General features: G+C 44.6%; 2 protein-coding genes across 2 annotated transcripts in view; one reads left to right on the plus strand and one right to left on the minus strand.

Annotated features, from left to right (window-relative positions):
- The first annotated feature begins 1,888 nt into the window (after window positions 1–1,888).
- LOC143881978 (uncharacterized) lies at window positions 1,889–4,186 on the plus strand. Its single transcript, XM_077385347.1, has 2 exons — window positions 1,889–3,127; window positions 3,704–4,186. The coding sequence occupies exons 1-2, from the start codon at window positions 1,889–1,891 to the stop codon at window positions 4,184–4,186; spliced, it is 1,722 nt and encodes a 573-aa protein (XP_077241462.1).
- An 11,378-nt stretch (window positions 4,187–15,564) lies between these two features.
- Window positions 15,565–20,015, minus strand: part of LOC143882227 (TATA box-binding protein-associated factor RNA polymerase I subunit B-like) — a 29,794-nt gene continuing 25,343 nt past the window's right edge. The window contains exon 5 of the mRNA XM_077385721.1: window positions 15,565–16,395. Within this exon, the coding sequence (XP_077241836.1) occupies window positions 15,859–16,395 (537 nt within the window). The 3' untranslated portion in view covers window positions 15,565–15,858. The remainder of the gene's footprint in view (window positions 16,396–20,015) is intronic.

The raw sequence follows: 20,015 nt of genomic DNA on the forward strand, positions 1-20,015 counted from the left end.
ATATACTGGCTGCCATCAGCGGAGAAGAGTTCATAAAGTGGCCAACCCCAATGATCTCCAAGGGAAACAGGAGAGACAAGTCGAAGTACTGCCGGTTCCACAGGGACCACGGCCATGATACAGACGACTGCTGGCAATTGAAGGAGGAGATCGAGCAGTTGATCAGCAGGGGCTACTTGAAAAAATATGTCCGAAGCGACACCCGCCGAAGTGACCCCAAGGAGAAAGGTCCCGAGGGCCGAAGCCCTCAGCGGTCTCAACCACCCCCAGCCCGAAGACAATCTCCTCCGCCGCCTAGTCCACCACCAGAGGCACACCGCTCCCAACCAAGGGGAGTCATTAGCACAATCATGGGCGGTCCAGCAGCTGGAGGCACCTCATCCGCTGCTCGGAAAGCTTATGCACGCCGAGTCAATACCGTGCACGCATGCAGCAAGAAGGCGAAGACGGAGAATGAGATCTCCTTCTCGGATGCGGACCTCGACGGCCTGACATTACCACATGACGACGCCCTAGTCCTAACGATGCTCGTCGCAAACTGGGAGCTGAAGAAAGTCCTGGTAGACAATGGGAGCTCAGCCGACATCTTATACTATCACGCCTTCGAAAGGATGATGATAGGCGATGACCGCTTAAGGCTGGCGAACTCAGATCTTTTCGACTTCTCTGGAGAGGTCGTCAAGGTGGAGGGACAAATCGAACTTCCTGTCCTCATCGGGGATCCACCCTGCCAGGCTTTCGCCATGGTCAACTTCCTAGTAGTGAGGGCCACTTCGGTCTATAACGCTATTTTAGGACGGCCTGGGCAAAACCTGATCCGCGCCGTTGCGTTTGTTTATCACCAGAAGATGAAATTTATTACGCCACAATCTAGGGAGTGCTATGCAATGGCACTCAAGGGCAAAAATGCAACGGAGTCGTTCCCAATCGAGCTACTGGACCTGAGGGATGAAGCTCAAGGAACTCAGCCCGCCGAAGACCTTATGCCCATTCCCCTGTGCGAAAACGATGATGAGAAGGTGGTTCAGATTGGCTCCTCTCTAGACGACGACACCCGGCGCAGCCTCACCCAGTTTCTTCAGAACAACGCAGATGTCTTCGCATGGGCTCCCGCAGACATGCCCGGTATTAGCCCGGAGGTCAGCACGCACCGGCTAGGTGTTGACCCAACCTGCAGGCCGGTAAAGCAGAAAGGAGACACTTCGCCCTCGAAAGGCGGCAGGTGATCAGAGAAGAAGTGGAGAGGCTCCTGAGGGCTGACTTCATTTGGGAAATCCAGTACCCGGACTGGTTGGCAAACGTAGTCCTGGTAAAAAAGGCAAATGGGAATTGGAGAACATGCGTCGACTTCACTGATCTGAATAAAGCTTGTCCCAAGGACAGCTACCCGCTTCCAAAGATCGATCAACTCATCGACGCCACTGCAGGTCACGAGTTACTGAGCTTCATGGACGCCTTCTCCGGATATAATCAGATCAGAATGTATGAGTCAGATATCCCGAAGACCTCCTTTGTAACAGACCAAGGGACCTACTGCTACCGCGTCATGCCCTTCGGCCTGAAAAATGCCGGAGCCACGTATCAGAGGCTCATAAACAAGCTCTTCCGGAATCAGATCGGCCGCAACATGGAAGTCTATGTCGATGACATGCTGGTCAAAAGCCGAAGCATGCAAGATCATGTCTCCGACTTGAAGGAAACTTTTCAAGTCCTGAGAAATCATAAGATGAAGCTCAATCCCACCAAATGCACCTTCGGCGTCAGCTCAGGAAAGTTCCTAGGGTTTATGGTTAGCCAGAGAGGGATAGAGGCCAATCCAGAAAAAATCAAGGCCGTGGTGGAGCTCACTCCGCCGAAAACCATCAGAGATGTGCAGCGACTGACAGGGATGATAGCCGCGCTAGGGCGCTTCGTCTCAAAATCTGCAGAGAGGTGTCTCCCCTTCTTCAGCGCAGTCAAAGGACTCAAGACCGCGCCCTGGACAGAGGAATGCCAGGTCGCCTTCGAGGAGTTAAAACAATATCTGTCCTCTCCACCGCTATTGACAAAACCGGAGCCCGGTGAGGAGCTACTTTTGTACCTATCTATAAGCCCCCTGGCTCTGGCAGCAGTCCTAGTTCGTGAAGAGCACAGCCAACAAAAGCCGGTCTACTACGTTAGTAAAGTCCTGCACGACGCTGAAATCAGGTACCAGCGGGTCGAGAAATTGGCTTACGCGCTGGTGACGGCAGCCAGGAAGTTGAGACCGTATTTTCAAGCTCACACGATAAAGGTCCTAACTGACCAGCCGCTTAGGCAAGTTCTGCATAAGCCGGACACCTCTGGACGACTCGTTAAATGGGCCGTGGAACTGAGTGAATTTGACATCCGGTACATGCCCAGGCCCGCAATCAAGGTTCAAGTATTGGCAGATTTCGTAGCTGAATGCTCCATCCCCCAGCAGATCACCGAACCAGAAGTCGCCCAAGCCCCAGCACCGAAAAGTGCAACCGCAGCTGGGGGGCCAGCAGAAGATGGAGCCGGAACAGGAATCATCCCCGTACCACCAGCTGAACAGGGTCCTTCAACCGCCGAACCACTCTGGGAGGTGCACGTGGACGGATCTTCGAACAAGGTTGGCTGCGGAGCCGGTCTGGTCTTAACCGGGCCGGACAGTTTCGCCCTAGACTACGCCTTAAGGTTCGAATTTCGCGCATCTAACAATGAGGCCGAGTATGAAGCACTCCTCGCCGGAATGAATCTTGCAGTCCAGATTGGCGCCCAGAGATTGAAAGCCTACTGTGACTCCCAGTTGGTCGCCAACCAGATCCAAGGGATATACGAAGCTCTCGACGAGCGTATGATTAAATACCTCTCCCTGGTCCGACAGCTATCTTCCAAGTTCAAAAGTTTTGAGGTCGTCAGAATCCCCAGAACAGACAACACAAAGGGAGATATACTGTCTAAGCTGGCCGCATCCGGGTACACGACTCTCGGAAATATACGCATGGAGTTCCTACAGGCATCCAGTATCGAAAGAAAGGCTGCTGAGATAATGCAGGTGGAACACGAGTCCTGCTGGATGGACGAGATCGTCGAATACCTACGTAGTGGGAGACTACCCGAGGCCAAGAGAGAAGCGCGCAAGGTGATCCAAAGAGCAGCCCGTTTTTCACTCGATGGCGAGAACTTGTTCAAAAGATCCTACACCCTCCCCTAATTAAAATGTCTCCGGCCCAGCGACGCCACGTACGCCCTGCAAGAGACACATGAAGGTATTTGCGGAGAGCATCTAGGGGGCAAGGCCCTGGCGATCAAAGTTCTGCTGAGGGGTCTGTACTGGCCGACATTAAGACAAGACGCACTGACCCTAGTCAAGAGGTGTGAGAAATGCCAAAAGTTCTCCCCCACCATTCATCAGCCCGCTGTATCTATGGCTCCAATCATCAGCCCGCTACCCTTCGCGATTTGGGGGATGGATATCTTGGGCCCCTTCCCACCGGCCTCCGGAAGGCGCACCTTCGTAGTAGTGGCCATTGATTATTTTACCAAATGGGTAGAGGCTGAACCTCTAGCCCAGATCACCGAGCAGAATGTGCAGAACTTCTTTTGGAAATCAGTGGTCTGCAGATTCGGGATCCCTCGCGCCTTGATGACAGACAATGGCAAACAATTCGACTGCCGAAACTTTCAGAAATTCTGCTCCAACCTGAAAATTGAGCAGAGGTTCACCTCAGTAGCGCACCCACAGACCAACGGGCAGACAGAAGTCACAAACCGAATCCTATTGCAGGGTATAAAGAAAAGACTAGACGAAAACACTGGCCGATGGGCAGACGAGCTCTATCATGTCCTATGGGCGTATCGCACCACCCCACGCACACCAACGGGTGAGTCACCGTTCAACCTGTCGTTTGGAACAGAGGCGGTAATACCTGTCAATGTAGGCACCCCGTCTGCCCGGATCACCAGCTTCAACGAACAGCTCAACGGTGACGGGCTCCGTGCGAATCTCGACTTATTAGAGGAAGCCAGAGAAGAATCCCGAATAAGAGTCGCCGCCTACAAGCAGAAAGTATCTCGCTATCATGACTCCAAGATTCGCCCCAGAGAGTTTCGAGTTGGAGATCTGGTCTTAAGGAAAGCTGCCATCTCTCAACCCAAGAAGGTCGGAAAACTATCCCCAACCTGGGAGGGCCCATACTAAGTAAAAGAGGTGGTTCGTCCGGGAAGTTATAGGCTGGAAACACTCGAGGAACAGCCGCTACCCCACGCCTGGAACTCAAAGAACCTTCGCAAATACTATCAGTAGCGAGCTAACCGGGGCAAAAATGACTTTGTAAATATATACTGAATATGAATGAAAGAAGCTCTTTTACAAATCTCTTCGTATTCGTCCATTCGGAAACCCAGTTCACTAAAACTAGGGTACTCGACGCTTGGTTCGCCACGGCTCGTCTCCGCAAAGACCGGGAGCCCACTCCTGGTCCGGAACCAGCCCGGATGCAGAAACCAAAGCTCCTTGGAAACCCAGTTCACTAAAACTAGGGTACTCGACGCTGGTTCGCCACGGCTCGTCTCCGCAAAGATCGGGAGCCCACTCCTGGTCCGGAACCAGCCCGGATGCAGAAACCAAAGCTCCTTGGAAACCCAATTCACTAAAACTAGGGTACTCAACGCTTGGTTCGCCATGGCTCGTCTCCGCAAAGACCAGGAGCCCACTCCTGGTCCGGAACCAGCCCGGATGCAGAAACCAAACTCCTTGGAAACCCAGTTCACTAAAACTAGGGTACTCGACGCTTGGTTCGCCACGGCTCGTCTCCGCAAAGACCGGGAGCCCACTCCTGGTCCGGAACCAGTCCGGATGCAGAAACCAAAGCTCCTTGGAAGCCCAGTTCACTAAAAATAGGGTACTCGACGCTTGGTTCGCCACGGCTCATCTCCGCAAAGACCGGGAGCCCACTCCTGGTCCGGAACCAGCCCGGATGCAGAAACCAAAGCTCCTTGGAAACCCAGTTCACTAAAACTAGGGTACTCGACGCTTGGTTCGCCACGGCTCGTCTCCGCAAAGACCGGGAGCCCACTCCTGGTCCGGAACCAGCCCGGATGCAGAAACCAAAGCTCCTTGGAAACCCAGTTCACTAAAACTAGGGTACTCGACGCTTGGTTCACCACGGCTCATCTCCGCAAAGACCGGGAGCCCAGTCCTGGTCCGGAACCAGCCCGGATGCAGAAACCAAAGCTCCTTGGAAACCCAGTTCACTAAAACTAGGGTACTCGACGCTTGGTTCGCCACGAATCGTCTCCGCAAAGACCGGGACCCCACTCTTGGTCCGGAACCAGCCCGGATGCAGAAACCAAAGCTCCTTGGAGACTCAGTTCACTAAAACTAGGGTACTCGACGCTTGGTTCGCCACGGCTCGTCTCCGCAAAGACTGGGGGCCCACTCCTGGTCCGGAAACCCGCCCGGAGGCAAAGACCCAGTATCCTGAGAAACCAAGCACATTAGGGTCAACCTAAGCCCATGACGACCGCCTAGAGCAATCGCTACACAGTATACGGCCAAGCAGTATAAACTAGGGACGGACAAGCGGAGAAGAAGTAGACAGTAAAAATTTGCTTTCCATTCATATATGAGGGCCTCAGAGGACCATTACAAAAACAACGCCTCAACGGGCTGTTACAAAAAGTTGGGCCTCTAAAGGGCCATTACAAAAAGAAGTCAAAAGTCACCAAAAGGGGAGAAGAGCTCAAGACGCCTCATCGCCGCCATCCGGCGCTGCATCTGCCCCGGGGCCAAGGGTGCGTCCGCTGTGGCCGGCTCATCATCGGTAATTATCGGTGGGTCAGGTAGAATCACCTTGGACAAATCAACACCCGGATCGGATTCCTTGACCTGCTCAAGGCAGTCATAGAACCCAATTTTGTACCCCTCGCTAGATAGGGCGATAAGTTCATCCTCCTTTCTCTGAACGGCCACTTCTTGCCTCTCTCGGGCTCTGTCCCTCTGGGCGTTGAGGGCTTCCACTGCTTCCTCCTTCTACGCAGTCAGCTGAGTGGCGAAGTCTTCTTTGATCCACTTGTTTTCTTCTTTCAGCCGCTCGTTTTCCTCAGCCGATTTTTCAGTGGTCTCCTGGACCTCTTTCACCTCTCGGATCAACTTGTCGTTCCCCTCCTCTGATTTCATTATCGCCTCAGCGAACTTCTGACTCTTCTGATTGAGATCGTTAAAGTACAATAAAATTTGCAAGCAGATCGACCAGCATTAAGCACAGAAGAGTGAAGGATTAAAAAAAAAAAAAACTTGAAAGCCACTTCACCTGGTAAGTTGACAAGAAAATAGCCTCTTCAGCTGCGGCAGGAGGTTCGTGGAGAACCTGCTGCTTGTCACTGCTAAGGAGGACTTTGCTAAGAAGCTCCTTAGCCACCCGGGTCTCACCCAGACCGGTGTCGTTCCTCTGGACAGCCCAGTTGGGCCGAAAAACATTGTCTCCAGTCCTCGCCGCGGGAGGACGGACTCCGGCTGATGTCCCTCCTGACTTGGAAGATTCCAGGCCACGGCTATAGGCGCCCACCAACTTGACCACTGTCTTGGCCTTGGCAGGCGGTGCCGTGGCCTGGGAGGGCGCCGGACTCGCCATTTCTACGGCCTTTCTTTTTTGGCCCTGACGGACCGCCCCAAAGGCCCCCTTCCTCATTTTATCAACTAAAGACTGTTGTTGCATCTCTGAAGGATCGAGGAGGGAATGCCAGTGATCATTTTCACCTCTGGGTGCTGGCTAATGTAAATCCAACCCCCGCCCTTGTGCCTCTTCAGTTGCGCACACACACGGAACAACGACAATGTCAAGTTCCTCTGGAGCCGGCCCTGAACGAGGTATACGAACCCTATCAGTAGCCTCCATGAGTTAGGCGCTACTTGAGCCGGAGCCAGCCCGTAGTATTGAAGCACCGAGGCGAAGAATGGGTGCATAGGAAATCTGAGTCAGGCTCTCAACGACTCATCATATATGCAAACATCAGAACTCTCGTTACAAGCCCTATCTCCCTCCGTCGCCTCCCTCAGCCCAAACCTGGATGGAATACAGTATTTATCCCTAATCACCACCAACATGGACTCATCCAGGTGATTCTCCTCGTTGAGAGCCTGTATGTTGTATTTGGGATTGGCATCCATCCGGGCCCTCGCCACGACCTCAACGGCCTGGCCAGGGACTAACGTTGTGGACGCCTCGCCGAGGTCACTACCAACACTCCCCTCCAGTGGGACGTAACTATCTGTCCGAAGCGGAGTGGCGTTCAAGTCCAAAATCACTTCGTCCTCCACCTCCTCATCACTCCATATGACATCCACACTGACATCGGGACTTGCCATTTTCGGGGCTGGTGACCAGGTAGGCCTGTCCTCGGTTCTAATCGACGCTCTAGACCCTGAACTACTAGAAGACGACTCCCCCGAACCGGACTCAGAACTAGAGCTACTAGACATGAAAGCAGGAAAAGAAACGAATGAAGCGCTGAAGAAAATTACTGGTCTACTCAAGGTACCGAACTGGAAGCTTCCGAATCCGTGGCCGTTTACAACTGCAAAACTACACGAGCCGAACTGCCCTTCGCCGAACTGGCAGAGAAAAGATGAGGAGGAGAAGGGGAAGTAAAAGTAAAAAATGAGAAGGTAAAAACCTCCTTTTATAAGTTTTACCTGAGGCGGTGTGCATTTAATGAAGGGCACACACTTCAAGGGCGTCTTACTGGTGCCACGTGTCTTGTCATAAATGATGGACACACGCATCAAGGCGAAGGTGCAAGTGAAGACGCGCGTATCTCCAAGGAATTAAGGGCATCCGTCAAGCCGGATTGGATATGACGCGTCTCGCAAAACGACAAAAAACAGTCCGGCCCAAGCCGGACTAGATATGACGCGTCTCGCAAAACGACAAAAAGCAGTCCGGCTTGGGCCGGACTGGATAGCTAAACGACAAAAAACAGTCCGGCCCAAGCCGGACTGGGTATGACGCGTCTCACAAAACGACAAAAAGCAGTCCGGCCCAAGCCGGACTGGATAGCTAAACGACAAAAAACAGTCCGGCCCAAGCCGGACTGGATATGACGCGTCTCGCAAAACGACAAAAAGCAGTCCGGCCCAAGCCGGACTGGATAGCTAAACGACAAAAAAGCATTCCGGCCCAAGCCGGACTGGATATGACGCGTCTCGCAAAACGACAAAAAGCAGTCCGGCCCAAGCCGAACTGGATAGCTAAACGACAAAAAGCAGTCCGGCCCAAGCCGGACTGGATATGACGCGTCTCCTTAAAGGCGTCGAAAAAACAGTCCGGCCCAAGCCGGACTGGATATAACGCTGTGGGACCCGATCTCGCGAGAGAGGTGGGGTGCGAGCCGCCACGCTCTCTCTTGGTCTCTCGTACCCACGCGATTGGCGTGTGCTTTTTAGTATTGATTTTAATTCATCTTTTATGTGAACTTGGGATCACTAAGGCAATCCGAATTCCACACAAAAGAGAGTGATAGAGTCGCCACCTAGATGTGGGATCTAGGACCCATAATTAACCAGAAATCTAGACTCGCTACCTGGTTACAAGAATGGAAGGTATGGGGAGTTATCCACCACATACACCATTCCTGCCCGATAATCGGTCTTCAATTCCAAAAGCTAACTCTTTTAAATTTATTTTAAATGGCTCATTCAACTCTTAATTAATGTGCGAACTATGTGACATGCATCCTAAAATCTAATTTCAATGTGAATCCTAAATGTGTATCTTGATTTCTTAATTTATCTAGATTCAATCTAAGTGAAAGTTCTCCTAAAATTCTAATTTCATGGAAAGTCCTAAGTGATTTAATTAAGAATTTACAAGAAAATTAATATACAAAACCCCACAATTTGTTGTGAAGCTGACTCGCGGTTGGTATGCCATCAGACATCCAAGCTGCCTACGTACCCAAGCCTCACTGGGATCAGAGTCGACGTAGTTCGGTGCACCTAAGCTAAGCTACTTATGCCTAACTCAACTAAGACACCGACCTAGACGGGTTTGACTGTTTCAACAGTTTTAAGAGGAGTTATTTAATTCAAGTTGAGGATTTTATTATCCTAGGATTTCATCTAAGATGCTATATGATTCTTATCTAAATGCAAGTTGTTCCTTAGACTAATGCAGATTAGCCTACATCCTAGTTTACTAGGTTTGTCCTAGGGAAAGATTGGGTGACTAGTGTAACTAGACCTAGGGCACGGTCGCTATCCATAGCAAATGTACGTGATGAGGCTGGACTCCTAAAACCTAAGACTCCCTAAAACCTAAGACACGACCTGACACCAGTGTTTCTAAATTGGGCTCTAATGGTTCTTACGACGGAAACCATAATCCAATGGTTCCGAAAGATACGAGACACATCGACTCAAGTTCTTGAGGGTAATTAATTTCAAATTTCAAGGATTTTCGGTTTCTGGACATTTAAGGAATACCAATGGTTCTAGGGTTCACCAATTTCGGCCTCGAATGGCATTTAAGGAAGGGAATCGTGCGCTCTTTCCTTGTGCAATTTAATACTTAGGTTATAGCATCTTATTGCGTGGCATATCTCAGGATTTCCGTGGATAGTAACCTCGGAGCCAACAACATGCTATAGCTTAAATATTCAAATTGTCAAAGATCGAGGGCAATAGGGATACGATTATGGATGCACTGGCCATTTTTTCAAGAAAATCTAAAGATCCTAAAATTTCTATTTCAATGGATTGAGGAGTGAACGTATGACAGAATTTTAAGGTCCTTTAGAAGCTTTATGGTGATTTTTAATTAATTTCAGTTTTTTAAAGTATTTTATCAATTTTAAACCACATGAGTGATTTTACAAGTGAAATTGTTACAAACGAATTCAAAATGAATTGAAACTTCAGCAGAAATAAGACATGATGGGATGTAGCTTTTTAAAAGAGTTTTGCAGATTTTTACATTAAGCTCATATTTAATTTTGATTTAACAATAATAAGACCAGATTGCAAAAATAACACAGAAACTACTAGAAATAGAAATCTAAATTCATTGATATTTCTACAGTAGAAAAATATAAGCAAACATAGCATGCTGTGAGATTTACATGAATTTTAAAGACTATTCACTACCAGTTTCGGATTTTTCAATTTTAAGACCAGATTATGAACTTACACTACAACCAATAGGAAACAAGATCCAAATCAATTAAAAATTTTACAGCAGCAGGAAATATGAAATCTAAGACTACTGTAAAAATTTCGTTAATTTTAATGGTGATCTGATACCAGTAAAAATTCTCACAAAATCTGATAGTTTTCTAAGAAAGCATTAAATGATATATCAAACAGAATCCAAAAATCTTTAAAAATTCATGGTAGAATGTATCAGTATCATATTATTTTTTCACGAAATTTCATTAATTTTGGAATCTGTTTAGTATATAGTTTATTTTTCTTCGTCAAAAAGATGTTTTTGAAGAGTTTTCTATTTTTAAAACACGATTTTTGAGAAAATTACGACTCCGAAAAATGTCCTTTAACCTTGTTTTGATGTGATAAACACAAGAAAATTTTGAAATTCCACAATACAAATCATCTTGAGATAGCTATTTTTTCAAATTTTGTAATTTCTCAGCCATTATTTTAAATAAAATTCCATTCTTCACTCAAATTTTCGAAATCCTTTGATCCAATGTCCGATCCGATCCGATGGTTATTTTATTCTATTTGAATAGATCAGCGCATTAAATTTCGAGACAAATCGGAATTGAAACACTCATGTAGATCATGATTCTGAGCACACACATATAATATTGAATTAAATTCAATTAAATGCTAAAAATCATGCAAAAACATAAAAAAATACCAAATAATCCTGGAAAAATCTGAGAATAGTGCACCTACCTGTGATTGAGATTTTGGGTATCCTCTGAATAGGACAAGATATGAAGGCGGGGATATGGAGGATTTCTCTAGTAGTTTTCTTTGAGTCTTATTCCTCTTCTTTTTTTTCTTCTTTTTTGAAAGAAGAGAGCATGAGTATTTATAGGTGAGGGATGAGCCAGGTTGCCATCTTTAGGGCCTAGAGGTGTAGGTGGAGATTGAGTGATGGAAAAAGGAAGGGGAAAGAATGGTCAAGATCGGATTTTTCTAGAATATTCTCCCTCTTCTTTGGCATCTTCCATTTAAGCCATGGCTATGTTAAAAATGGCAGGCACTTATGCGGCCAAGATCAAGTACTAAAGATTTAGGAACAATTCAAGATCCAAGATAATGCCATTTGTCCTTGGAATCTTTGTACATTTTGGAAGCAAATTTCAAGGGAAGGGAAATGTCCAATTTGGTTGCCTTTGTAGAGAATGGCAACGATTTTGATGGTTGCGATTAACTGCAATCTCCATGCGATCGAAAGAACGGGCGAGATCGGGTCTCCAAATATCCTGAAATCTTTGCAATGATATGGAATAAGATTGGGTGGTTGAGATCAATTTCGATCGAAAGAATGGACGAGATGATGCCTCCAAATCTCCTTGAATCTTGTAAAAGATTTTTCAAATATTTTGAATGTAAAAATCGAAAAATGCGGTTTTCAGGAGATTTTGAAGTCCGATTTCGATAATTCTTTCACCATTAAAATCGTAGATTTTTCCTCTTTCATTTAAGCCCAATGTTGCCATAGAAATATTATTTTCAGAATTTTTGACCAATGCGAGCCGTCGGTTTTTAACAACGAATCGTTTTTCCAACCGTTGATCAAATTGACGATTCGATTGATCCAACCAACTTAATCAATTTTTGATGAATGATCCTAACCTTTGAAATATGAATTTTGACAACAATTAAGTACTGAAAGCACTGTTGTTGATAATTTGGTTAAATTATTTCGACGGCTCTCGTTCACCCACATTGATCCGTGATTTTTCACTGGGTTTTTGCTCAATTAAGTAACACAATGTTTAATCTGAATTTGAGATTAACCTTAATCGATCCTATTTTGACTAAATGATCACAAATTCTTAGTAAGGAAAGACACCCGGGTTAAGATCTGCCCTTGATCTAACGATTTACGAAAATCGGGTCTCGGAATGGAATCAGGTCCCGGGCTGTGAAGTGACCCTAGCTTATTTTGTCCCGATTGATGATCCGTAAAGTCAGATCGAGATATTAATGACCTAAAACATATAAATCCATGATAGAGGGGCTCTCACATGGATTTAACACACTAAATTCACCAATCAGGGTATTTTTCAATTTTTCGGATCTAATCATCTCACCAGGTACATCTCTCTATCATTTCGGTTTTCAGAAAATTTGAGGATGCATACTTTACCAATGAAATTCCACGGATCAATATATTAGGTTATTGTTGGTTAAAGTGTAGCAAAATGAGGGTGTCTACAAACGCGTCTCCTTAAAGACGTCGAAAACACAGTCCGGCCCAGGCCGTACTGGGAAAATCCGGACTGGCAAAACTCCGGACTGCTCCAAAATCCGAACTGCCCCCAAAAGCCCGACTGCTCCAGAATCCGGACTGCTTCAAAATCCGGACTTCTCCGAAAATCCGGACTGGCAAAACTCCGGACTGCTTCAAAATCCGGACTGCTCCGAAAATCTGGACTGGCAAAACTCCGGACTGCTCCAAAAGCCAGACTGCTCCAGAATCCGAACTGCTTCAAAATCCGGACTGCTCCGAAAACCCGGACTGGCAAAACTCCGGACTGCTTCAAAATCCGGACTAGCAAAACTCAGGACTGCCCCCAAAAGCCGGACTGCTCCAGAATCCGGACTGCTTCAAAATCCGGACTGACAAAACTCCGGACTGCTCCAACATCCAGACTGCCCCCAAAAACCGGACTGCTCCAGAATCCGGACTGCTCCGAATATCCGGACTGGCAAAACTCCGGACTGCTCTTGTCTCCGGACTGCTCATAAATTCTGGATTGCCTCGCAGACCCCTCGACCACCATCAGTCAGAGATGTACTCTACCACACTTCCCCAAGTCGCCGCAACAACTTGGAGAACTGGGGGCAACTGATGGGGTGTAAAAGCGCAGCAGCCTGTTAGCTGCCGACACGTGGCTAGGGGAGGGCCCACCGCGGACCAGGCTATCAGCTGCCGGCACGTGTCTCGAGGGGGGCCCACTGCAGATCCCGCGTCAGCAAGGGCAGTTCGGTAATTACCTAAGAGTAGGTGAGCCCGAACCTATAGCTGGTGGACACCTGCCTTGGAGCATTAACTCCCCACCTACCCCAAACTTCCCCTATAAAAGGGCTTCCAAAGCTCATAAATCAGGGTAATAACTTCTCACCCACCACTCTTAAAACTCCCTCTTCACTCCGGCTCATACTGACTTGAGTGTCGAAGAGCCTGTCCGGAGTACACTCCGGGTCGGTCATTCTGACCTCGTTTGCTTCTGTGCAGAACACAGTTCATCCGGACCCTATTCCCTTCACTTCAGCTCCTCGGGTCCTCCAGCTCGGCTCTTACGTCACTGTCACATCTGTTAACCGATTTCGGGCCTAACACCTACTATGCGCAATAGGTCAAACTTTGATATGATCAATACTGTCTAATTTATAGAATTTGAGTTGGATCCCTTATCGCTAAAAAGTCAAGTAATTATCCAATTGTAGCATCGAGTAACTTCTTTTTTTTGTTGCTGAACATAGTGAGTCGAAACCTATATGACCAACGATTCACTGTCAACGGCTATTATTGCAAATCATCTAAGCTAGGATTGCATGATTGGCGTCCATGAGTAGGTGCCACATACTTTTTAAAAATACACCATAGCCTACTTTGTTTGAATATCCAAGCCATTCATTTGTTTGGCCTCAACGTAAACAGGTTGTGCCTTACAAATCGATCTCTATTGGATGGTCCTGACCTCTAATCTGTAGACGGATGACACAATATTTAATTCACTCCATATCAAGTCTTTGGATCATCCTAGGGAGATGAATTTTGGAGCAAGGCCTTACTTACGTTGAGGCCCAACAAATGAACAGCTAGATCTTCGAACAAAGTAAGCCCAAGTGATTTTTTTCAAAAAATATTATTATTTGATGTCCGAGCATTGCTGTAGATATTTTATTTAAAAAAATTGTGGGCCTACCTTCTTCAAAGATCTAAACAAGAGAAATTATACATATGCCCCCTTTTCTTTCATGGGCCACCCTCTTTTAGTGTAAACATAGTACTTATAAATAAACTTAGAGCAGGGTGACCCGAGGAAGAGAAGAGGGTGAGTAGATGATCCCAGCCCTCCGATCTATAGAGGAACTGCATATTATGGAAACCTCTATATTTCGGAGGGCTAGGATTATCCTATGGAAATGATTTTTGAGGAACCGACTATTTACATTGTGTTCCACCTTAAGGACGGTTTGGATCATCCCATGATGTGGTCTGTGTTGGGGGTAAAATCGGCCTTAACCGTCGATGAGCGACACGTAGCATCTCCGAACGAAGAGTAACCGACCTATAGGAAAGATAATAAACTCTTATCCTCTTTTTATTAATAGTAACATCATTTGATGAGAAACCGCCCCTCAAAGAGACAATATACCTCAAGGCGGTGGTTTTCCAAACAGAGGAGTCTTATTCATAGCAATTTACTCGTTTAAGGAAATAGGCTATCTATTAAAAATAGATATGAACTTATCTCCAGCGGAAGTCGACCAATTAGGAAAGACTCCTAGAACAGTAAGATTCTAATCATCATGGACTCTATTCTCTATAAAAAAAAAGGGACCCTCACCTTCATAATGGAAGTACGTTAGACTTGATCCTCAATAAAGGGGTACGTAGGCAGCCTTGGAAGACACAGGTTCAGTCAAATCATCTCCTACCTCTCCTTAGTTGGTAATACTTCATCACCTTCCCTTTAATTCACGCGTGATTCCGATTATCATATTTCCATTCCATAATTCCATTTCATTCCATAATAATAAAGTAACTGGAACCGCAAGCTAGATCTGAAATACCATAATTCCATTCCAGATCTCGAGTGCCATTCAACTAGCTTATGGTTTTTCGACTCATTCCATGGCAGGAAACCCATATCTTTTAAAATTTTCAGTTCGCTTGAGGAAACCGACAGCAGAAAATTATCGAATTCTAGTAACTATAATGTTACTGGTTTTTTACAAATCAAGATCAACCGCAATTAGCTTTGATCTCTGTCAGGTTTAAAATTAAATTTGGAAGATCGGATAGTTCAACACATGGGTGTATTAATTCTTAGATAGAAATTGAGTTTTGTGACAACGAATCTTAAGTTGTTACCAATAGAGAATTAGTATCGGAACTGAGAACCAACTGTAGTTTCCATGCTATAGATCTCAGTTTCAATTTCAGAGAGAAGCAGAAATTTGGTATCTTAATTGAATTGGATATGAAAGTTTTCTTGTCCTAAGTTCTGTTGAAGAATAAAGATTTCATGTCCCCAGCTCTGTTGAAGAACGCAGATTTCTAAAATTATGAAATTAAAAAGAACTACCAAATTAAATTGTATTATGTTGGATGTAGCTGAATTCCATTCGGAATAAGACAAGCAGAAGCTAGAGTAAAATATTATAGATCTAACCTTAAAGCCAACTATTACAACATATAAGAAATAAAGAAAACGTAAGGATTATAATGACATATTACAAAAATACATCTCATAATAACAAAAAGACAAAATAGAGATGAAAGAGAGGAGATGAGAGTTTTCCTAGTGTTTTTGAATTACATATCTTAAAGCCAACTATTACCACATAAGAAAGAAAACCTATGGGCTTTAATGATATATTTAAAAAAATACCCATCATCATAACAAAACACAAAACAGCCCAAGGCTAGCATGTCATCAGAATTATAGGTCACCAAACTTATCGATAAGCTCCGGCAGGGACTGTACTGTGACATCAATTCGGTCCTCAATCCATAAAAGTCTCTTTTCTAGTTTCAACATCCCAAGATGCATAATCCGGACATCGACCCCTACAAGCCGAGCACAAGCACGGAGTAATATATAGTAATCGGCATGCGCCACATATTTCAGCTTCCCATCTTCCCTCTTCCTCGCATACTGCAGATAACCTTCTTTCTTAGAAGAAGGTTTTCTCGGAGGAATGTAAATGAAGCCATTCTCATCCATGTTGGCTTTCAACCTCCCTAATGCTCTATCTGGAGTAGTAGAAGAGTGACCGGTTGGAGGATTTCCGTCTTTAGAACTTGACGAGCACTTGCTTCCTTGACTCCATCTTGACGGATTGTCAGAATTGTTAATATTTCCTACATGTACATTATCTTGAAAGATTTCGTCATGTACACTAATATGTCCATCTCTTGAACATCTTTTGTTCAAGTCATTGCATCTCATTTTTGAATCCTCTGCCAGTTTGATATCCTGAAAATGAGCAAAACGTAAGTATATGATAGACTAAGATCTTATGAATTCATCTCATCTATTGTTTATAAATAAAAAAATACTACCATTCACACGAGCGCGCGCGCGCGCACACACACACACACACACATATATATATATATATATAGAGAGAGAGAGAGAGAGAGAGAGAGAGAGAGAGAGAGAGAGAGAGAGAGAGAGAGAGAGAGATTGGCATTTTTTTAGAAAAAAACAATTGGACAAAAATATGGTACAAACATAATCCAACATGTCCCAATGATATGGAGGGTGATGTGGGGAGAGACCTTTATGATCCGATACACAGACCTACACATAAGAGTTACATAATAATGGTCAAAAGCTTTATTCTCCAACTTGGAGGTCGGAGGTTCAATCCCAGCTTACTTAAAAAGTTCCATAAGAATAGTAATAATAACAATAATAATAGGGAAATGATATAAGCAAAAGCATGCTTTAATAATTGCACAACATCAGCATTTCTTTTCCATTTTAATGGGTTTCAATAGCTTTTTGGGAACTGTAATAACCCTTGACAGCTCTTTAAATAATAAAAGACAAGATGGGTTAGTGCAATTATCAAAACATGATTGTGCTGACATCATTCCCTCAATAAAGATAGTAATAATAATAATAATGAGGTTGACGATGATGATCAATCTTTATCCATATATCCATATCAATAATAATAACCCTTGACAGCTCTTTAAATAATAAAAGACGAGATGGGTCAGTGAAATTATCAAAACACTATTAATTGGAATTTGATCTGAGGGCCATGCATCCACAGTTCATCCGGCTCATCACTGCACTATCAACTGGAATTTGACCTGAGGACCCTGCATCCACTGTTCATCCAGTTCATCACTACGCTATTGACTAAAATTGTAGAATCTGTATTTGTTTCACTAGGCTAATACTTGCCAATGAGATTGTATGACATTTCTGTAAACCCAAGGGCAGAACAGAATATGCTGAGCTACTATATTTTTATTCTCGTAGAAAATCAGTTGTACTCCAGTCAGTTCCCCAATTGTCTATTGAAGAGCATTTCAGCGTATATTATATAGAAATGTGTAGTGTGCCCTTTCTAGTAACCGGACGATTCAAAGCTTGTATACAGTGACCACTCAGTGCAGTGTTATGTTACAGTTTTTCAGAATTTTTTCTTGTTTGTTTGGGAGTGTTTGTTATTTATTATTTATATCATTTATAATTTATTTGAAGTGGTGCTCATGGTGGAAGAGAGTTACGCTTTTTATATTTGTGAGAGCAATTATAAAGCTTCTCTCTGTTTTTTTTTTTTGGCATCACAAATTCACAATATTCACTGCCTCACCACTGCCACATAAACCAAGATCCGAAATATTTTACCGATTCCTAAAATGGCTTAGGGAAAACATTGAATCGTCAAATAGTTCGGGGCAAACAGAAAATAAAGCCGACGACCTGGGTTCCTAATTTTGAATCTAAACAGAGACATTTCTTAATTTAAGACTTGCAGTCAGAAATCCAGCATCGAATCCTGGATGGACTCTTTTCCCCTCACATGCCTGTCGATGTGGTTTCATTGAATGTCCTTTATACATTTCTTAATTTAAGACTGCCAAGCTTGAAACTGCTTGCCTGCTTTTGAATTGCCTTCCATCATCAATCACGAGAACACCCTTATTTAAACCAAATTCAACGTGAAAATGCGGGAAGTCCTTGGGGATCGAAGCACGCAGCCCCTTCATACTTGTATCCATAGGCTTCTTCATGTTGTACTGGCACCACTCACCATCAATTGCCTTTTTAAATAGAAAGGCGCTTCAATTGCAATCTCACAGCGCAAAGAAATATTGCGCCACAGAGTCTCAAGAAATACCACATCCTTGCCGTGTTTTGGAAACATCATGCGGAGTTATATTTTGTTTGAAGTTGTGTATTTCCTCCCACATTATTATTGTCAACAGTCCTTGTGGCAGATTCATGCTCCGCATTTGCAAAATGCAGCAATGACCAGGCTGCCACTGTGGTAGCTTCAAATATGTAAAATTAGCGATTGAAACAACAAGGTGCCTTGGCATCGTTGGATCTTCAAAACAAAGCTAGCAACATTATTGTTGAGTCAGGAGATGATTTCTTCCAATATTATTTTTCTCAGTTACTTTATGCTCGGGCAGCGCTCCCCCCCCTTGTCGTATTTTATTTAGTCTGGATGAAGCTGCAGAGATCAGTTGGGGATGATTTCCTCCACAGACATGCTGACCGACCCTTGTTCTCCTAAATCATGAACTTTAGGCTTCCCAAGTGATACACTCCGCAAGGAGTCTCGGTTGTCACCACATACTTTCTCAGCGTTTCATTAATTTCTTTAAGGCTGGTTTCCACCGGCCTTCGTCTGAGATACACCTTTTGGGCAACAAGTTCCATCAACTTTAAAATATGGATTCAATTCTTCAGGATTTGGTTTCTTATACCTATTCAACATGTGGTTCCTCTGGAGGATAAACAAATCTATGAAGTCAAGTCGTTGCAATTGCTGATACTGTTGAAGCAAAAATTGGAGAACAGTGAATTATGCATAATAAACGAGTGATATTGTAACACTCTCCTCCTTTAAAGTCTGAGGACACCCACATGCAAAAATTCTCCACATCGAGAAAAAAGTGATCCTGAAAATATTTGGAAACCTCTTTGTATTTATCGCATTCCAGGTATATTCATACACCTCTCCCATTCAGCTTTATAGAACAACTCTATCCATGGTAAAAGATCAGAACTCTAGCACCTTCAATTTCCATTATTTCTGCCACTTACTCTTTGGTCTCTCCCCCCTCTCCTCCACTCCATTCCTGTACTTGTCTCACTATTCAAATACTACGATTTTCATTATTTCTGCTACTTACAATTTGCTCTCTCCCCTCTCCTCCATTTCATTACTGTACTTGACTCACTATTCAAATACCTGCAATCCACAACCCCTCATCTCAGTTACTTTGTCCATCTCATCAATTATCCTTATTCATGGAACTGTCTCTTCTTCTCTAGCAACCCACCTCTGAGGATCCTCAAAAGTGGTGTCCTTCTAAGAAATGGCCACGCCGGATTCTCGCGGGTGGACTTGAATGGCATGACATAAACCTTCACCTTGCCCTTGCCAGGAGAGGCCATGAATTGTACATATACACCACCACATCCTCAAACTCCTCTTTCCAATGAATTTCCACTCTTCGCAGCCAACAGTTGTTGGTTACCTCGAGCACGGAAACTGATGCAGGACTACCTAGAATAGAGAAAATCCTACACTCCTAATGGGATTAAGACTTTAGGGCGGTTTAGGGCTTAGGCGAAAAACTAAAAGAACACTTAACAACTAGCCTAGGGCTGAGTTAACACCTAATTATTCTATGGGCAGCAGCAATAATGGGACTTAAATAGCATATATAATTGTAAAGATCATACTTAAGCATTAACTAAACCCTCTACAAATCAATCAACACGATAAGGATTCATTATATGAAATTATGAATTGATAATAGAAAGATTAGTCTGAAACTAGGCCTACGCACGCAATCAATTAAAAGAACTAAAAGATAATGCAAGACTTATAAATTAGA

This window comes from Tasmannia lanceolata, unplaced genomic scaffold (assembly GCF_043159265.1).
Source record: "Tasmannia lanceolata isolate RefF3 unplaced genomic scaffold, GAP_Taslan_0.1 ptg000002l, whole genome shotgun sequence".
Classification (NCBI taxonomy): Eukaryota; Viridiplantae; Streptophyta; class Magnoliopsida; order Canellales; family Winteraceae; genus Tasmannia; species Tasmannia lanceolata.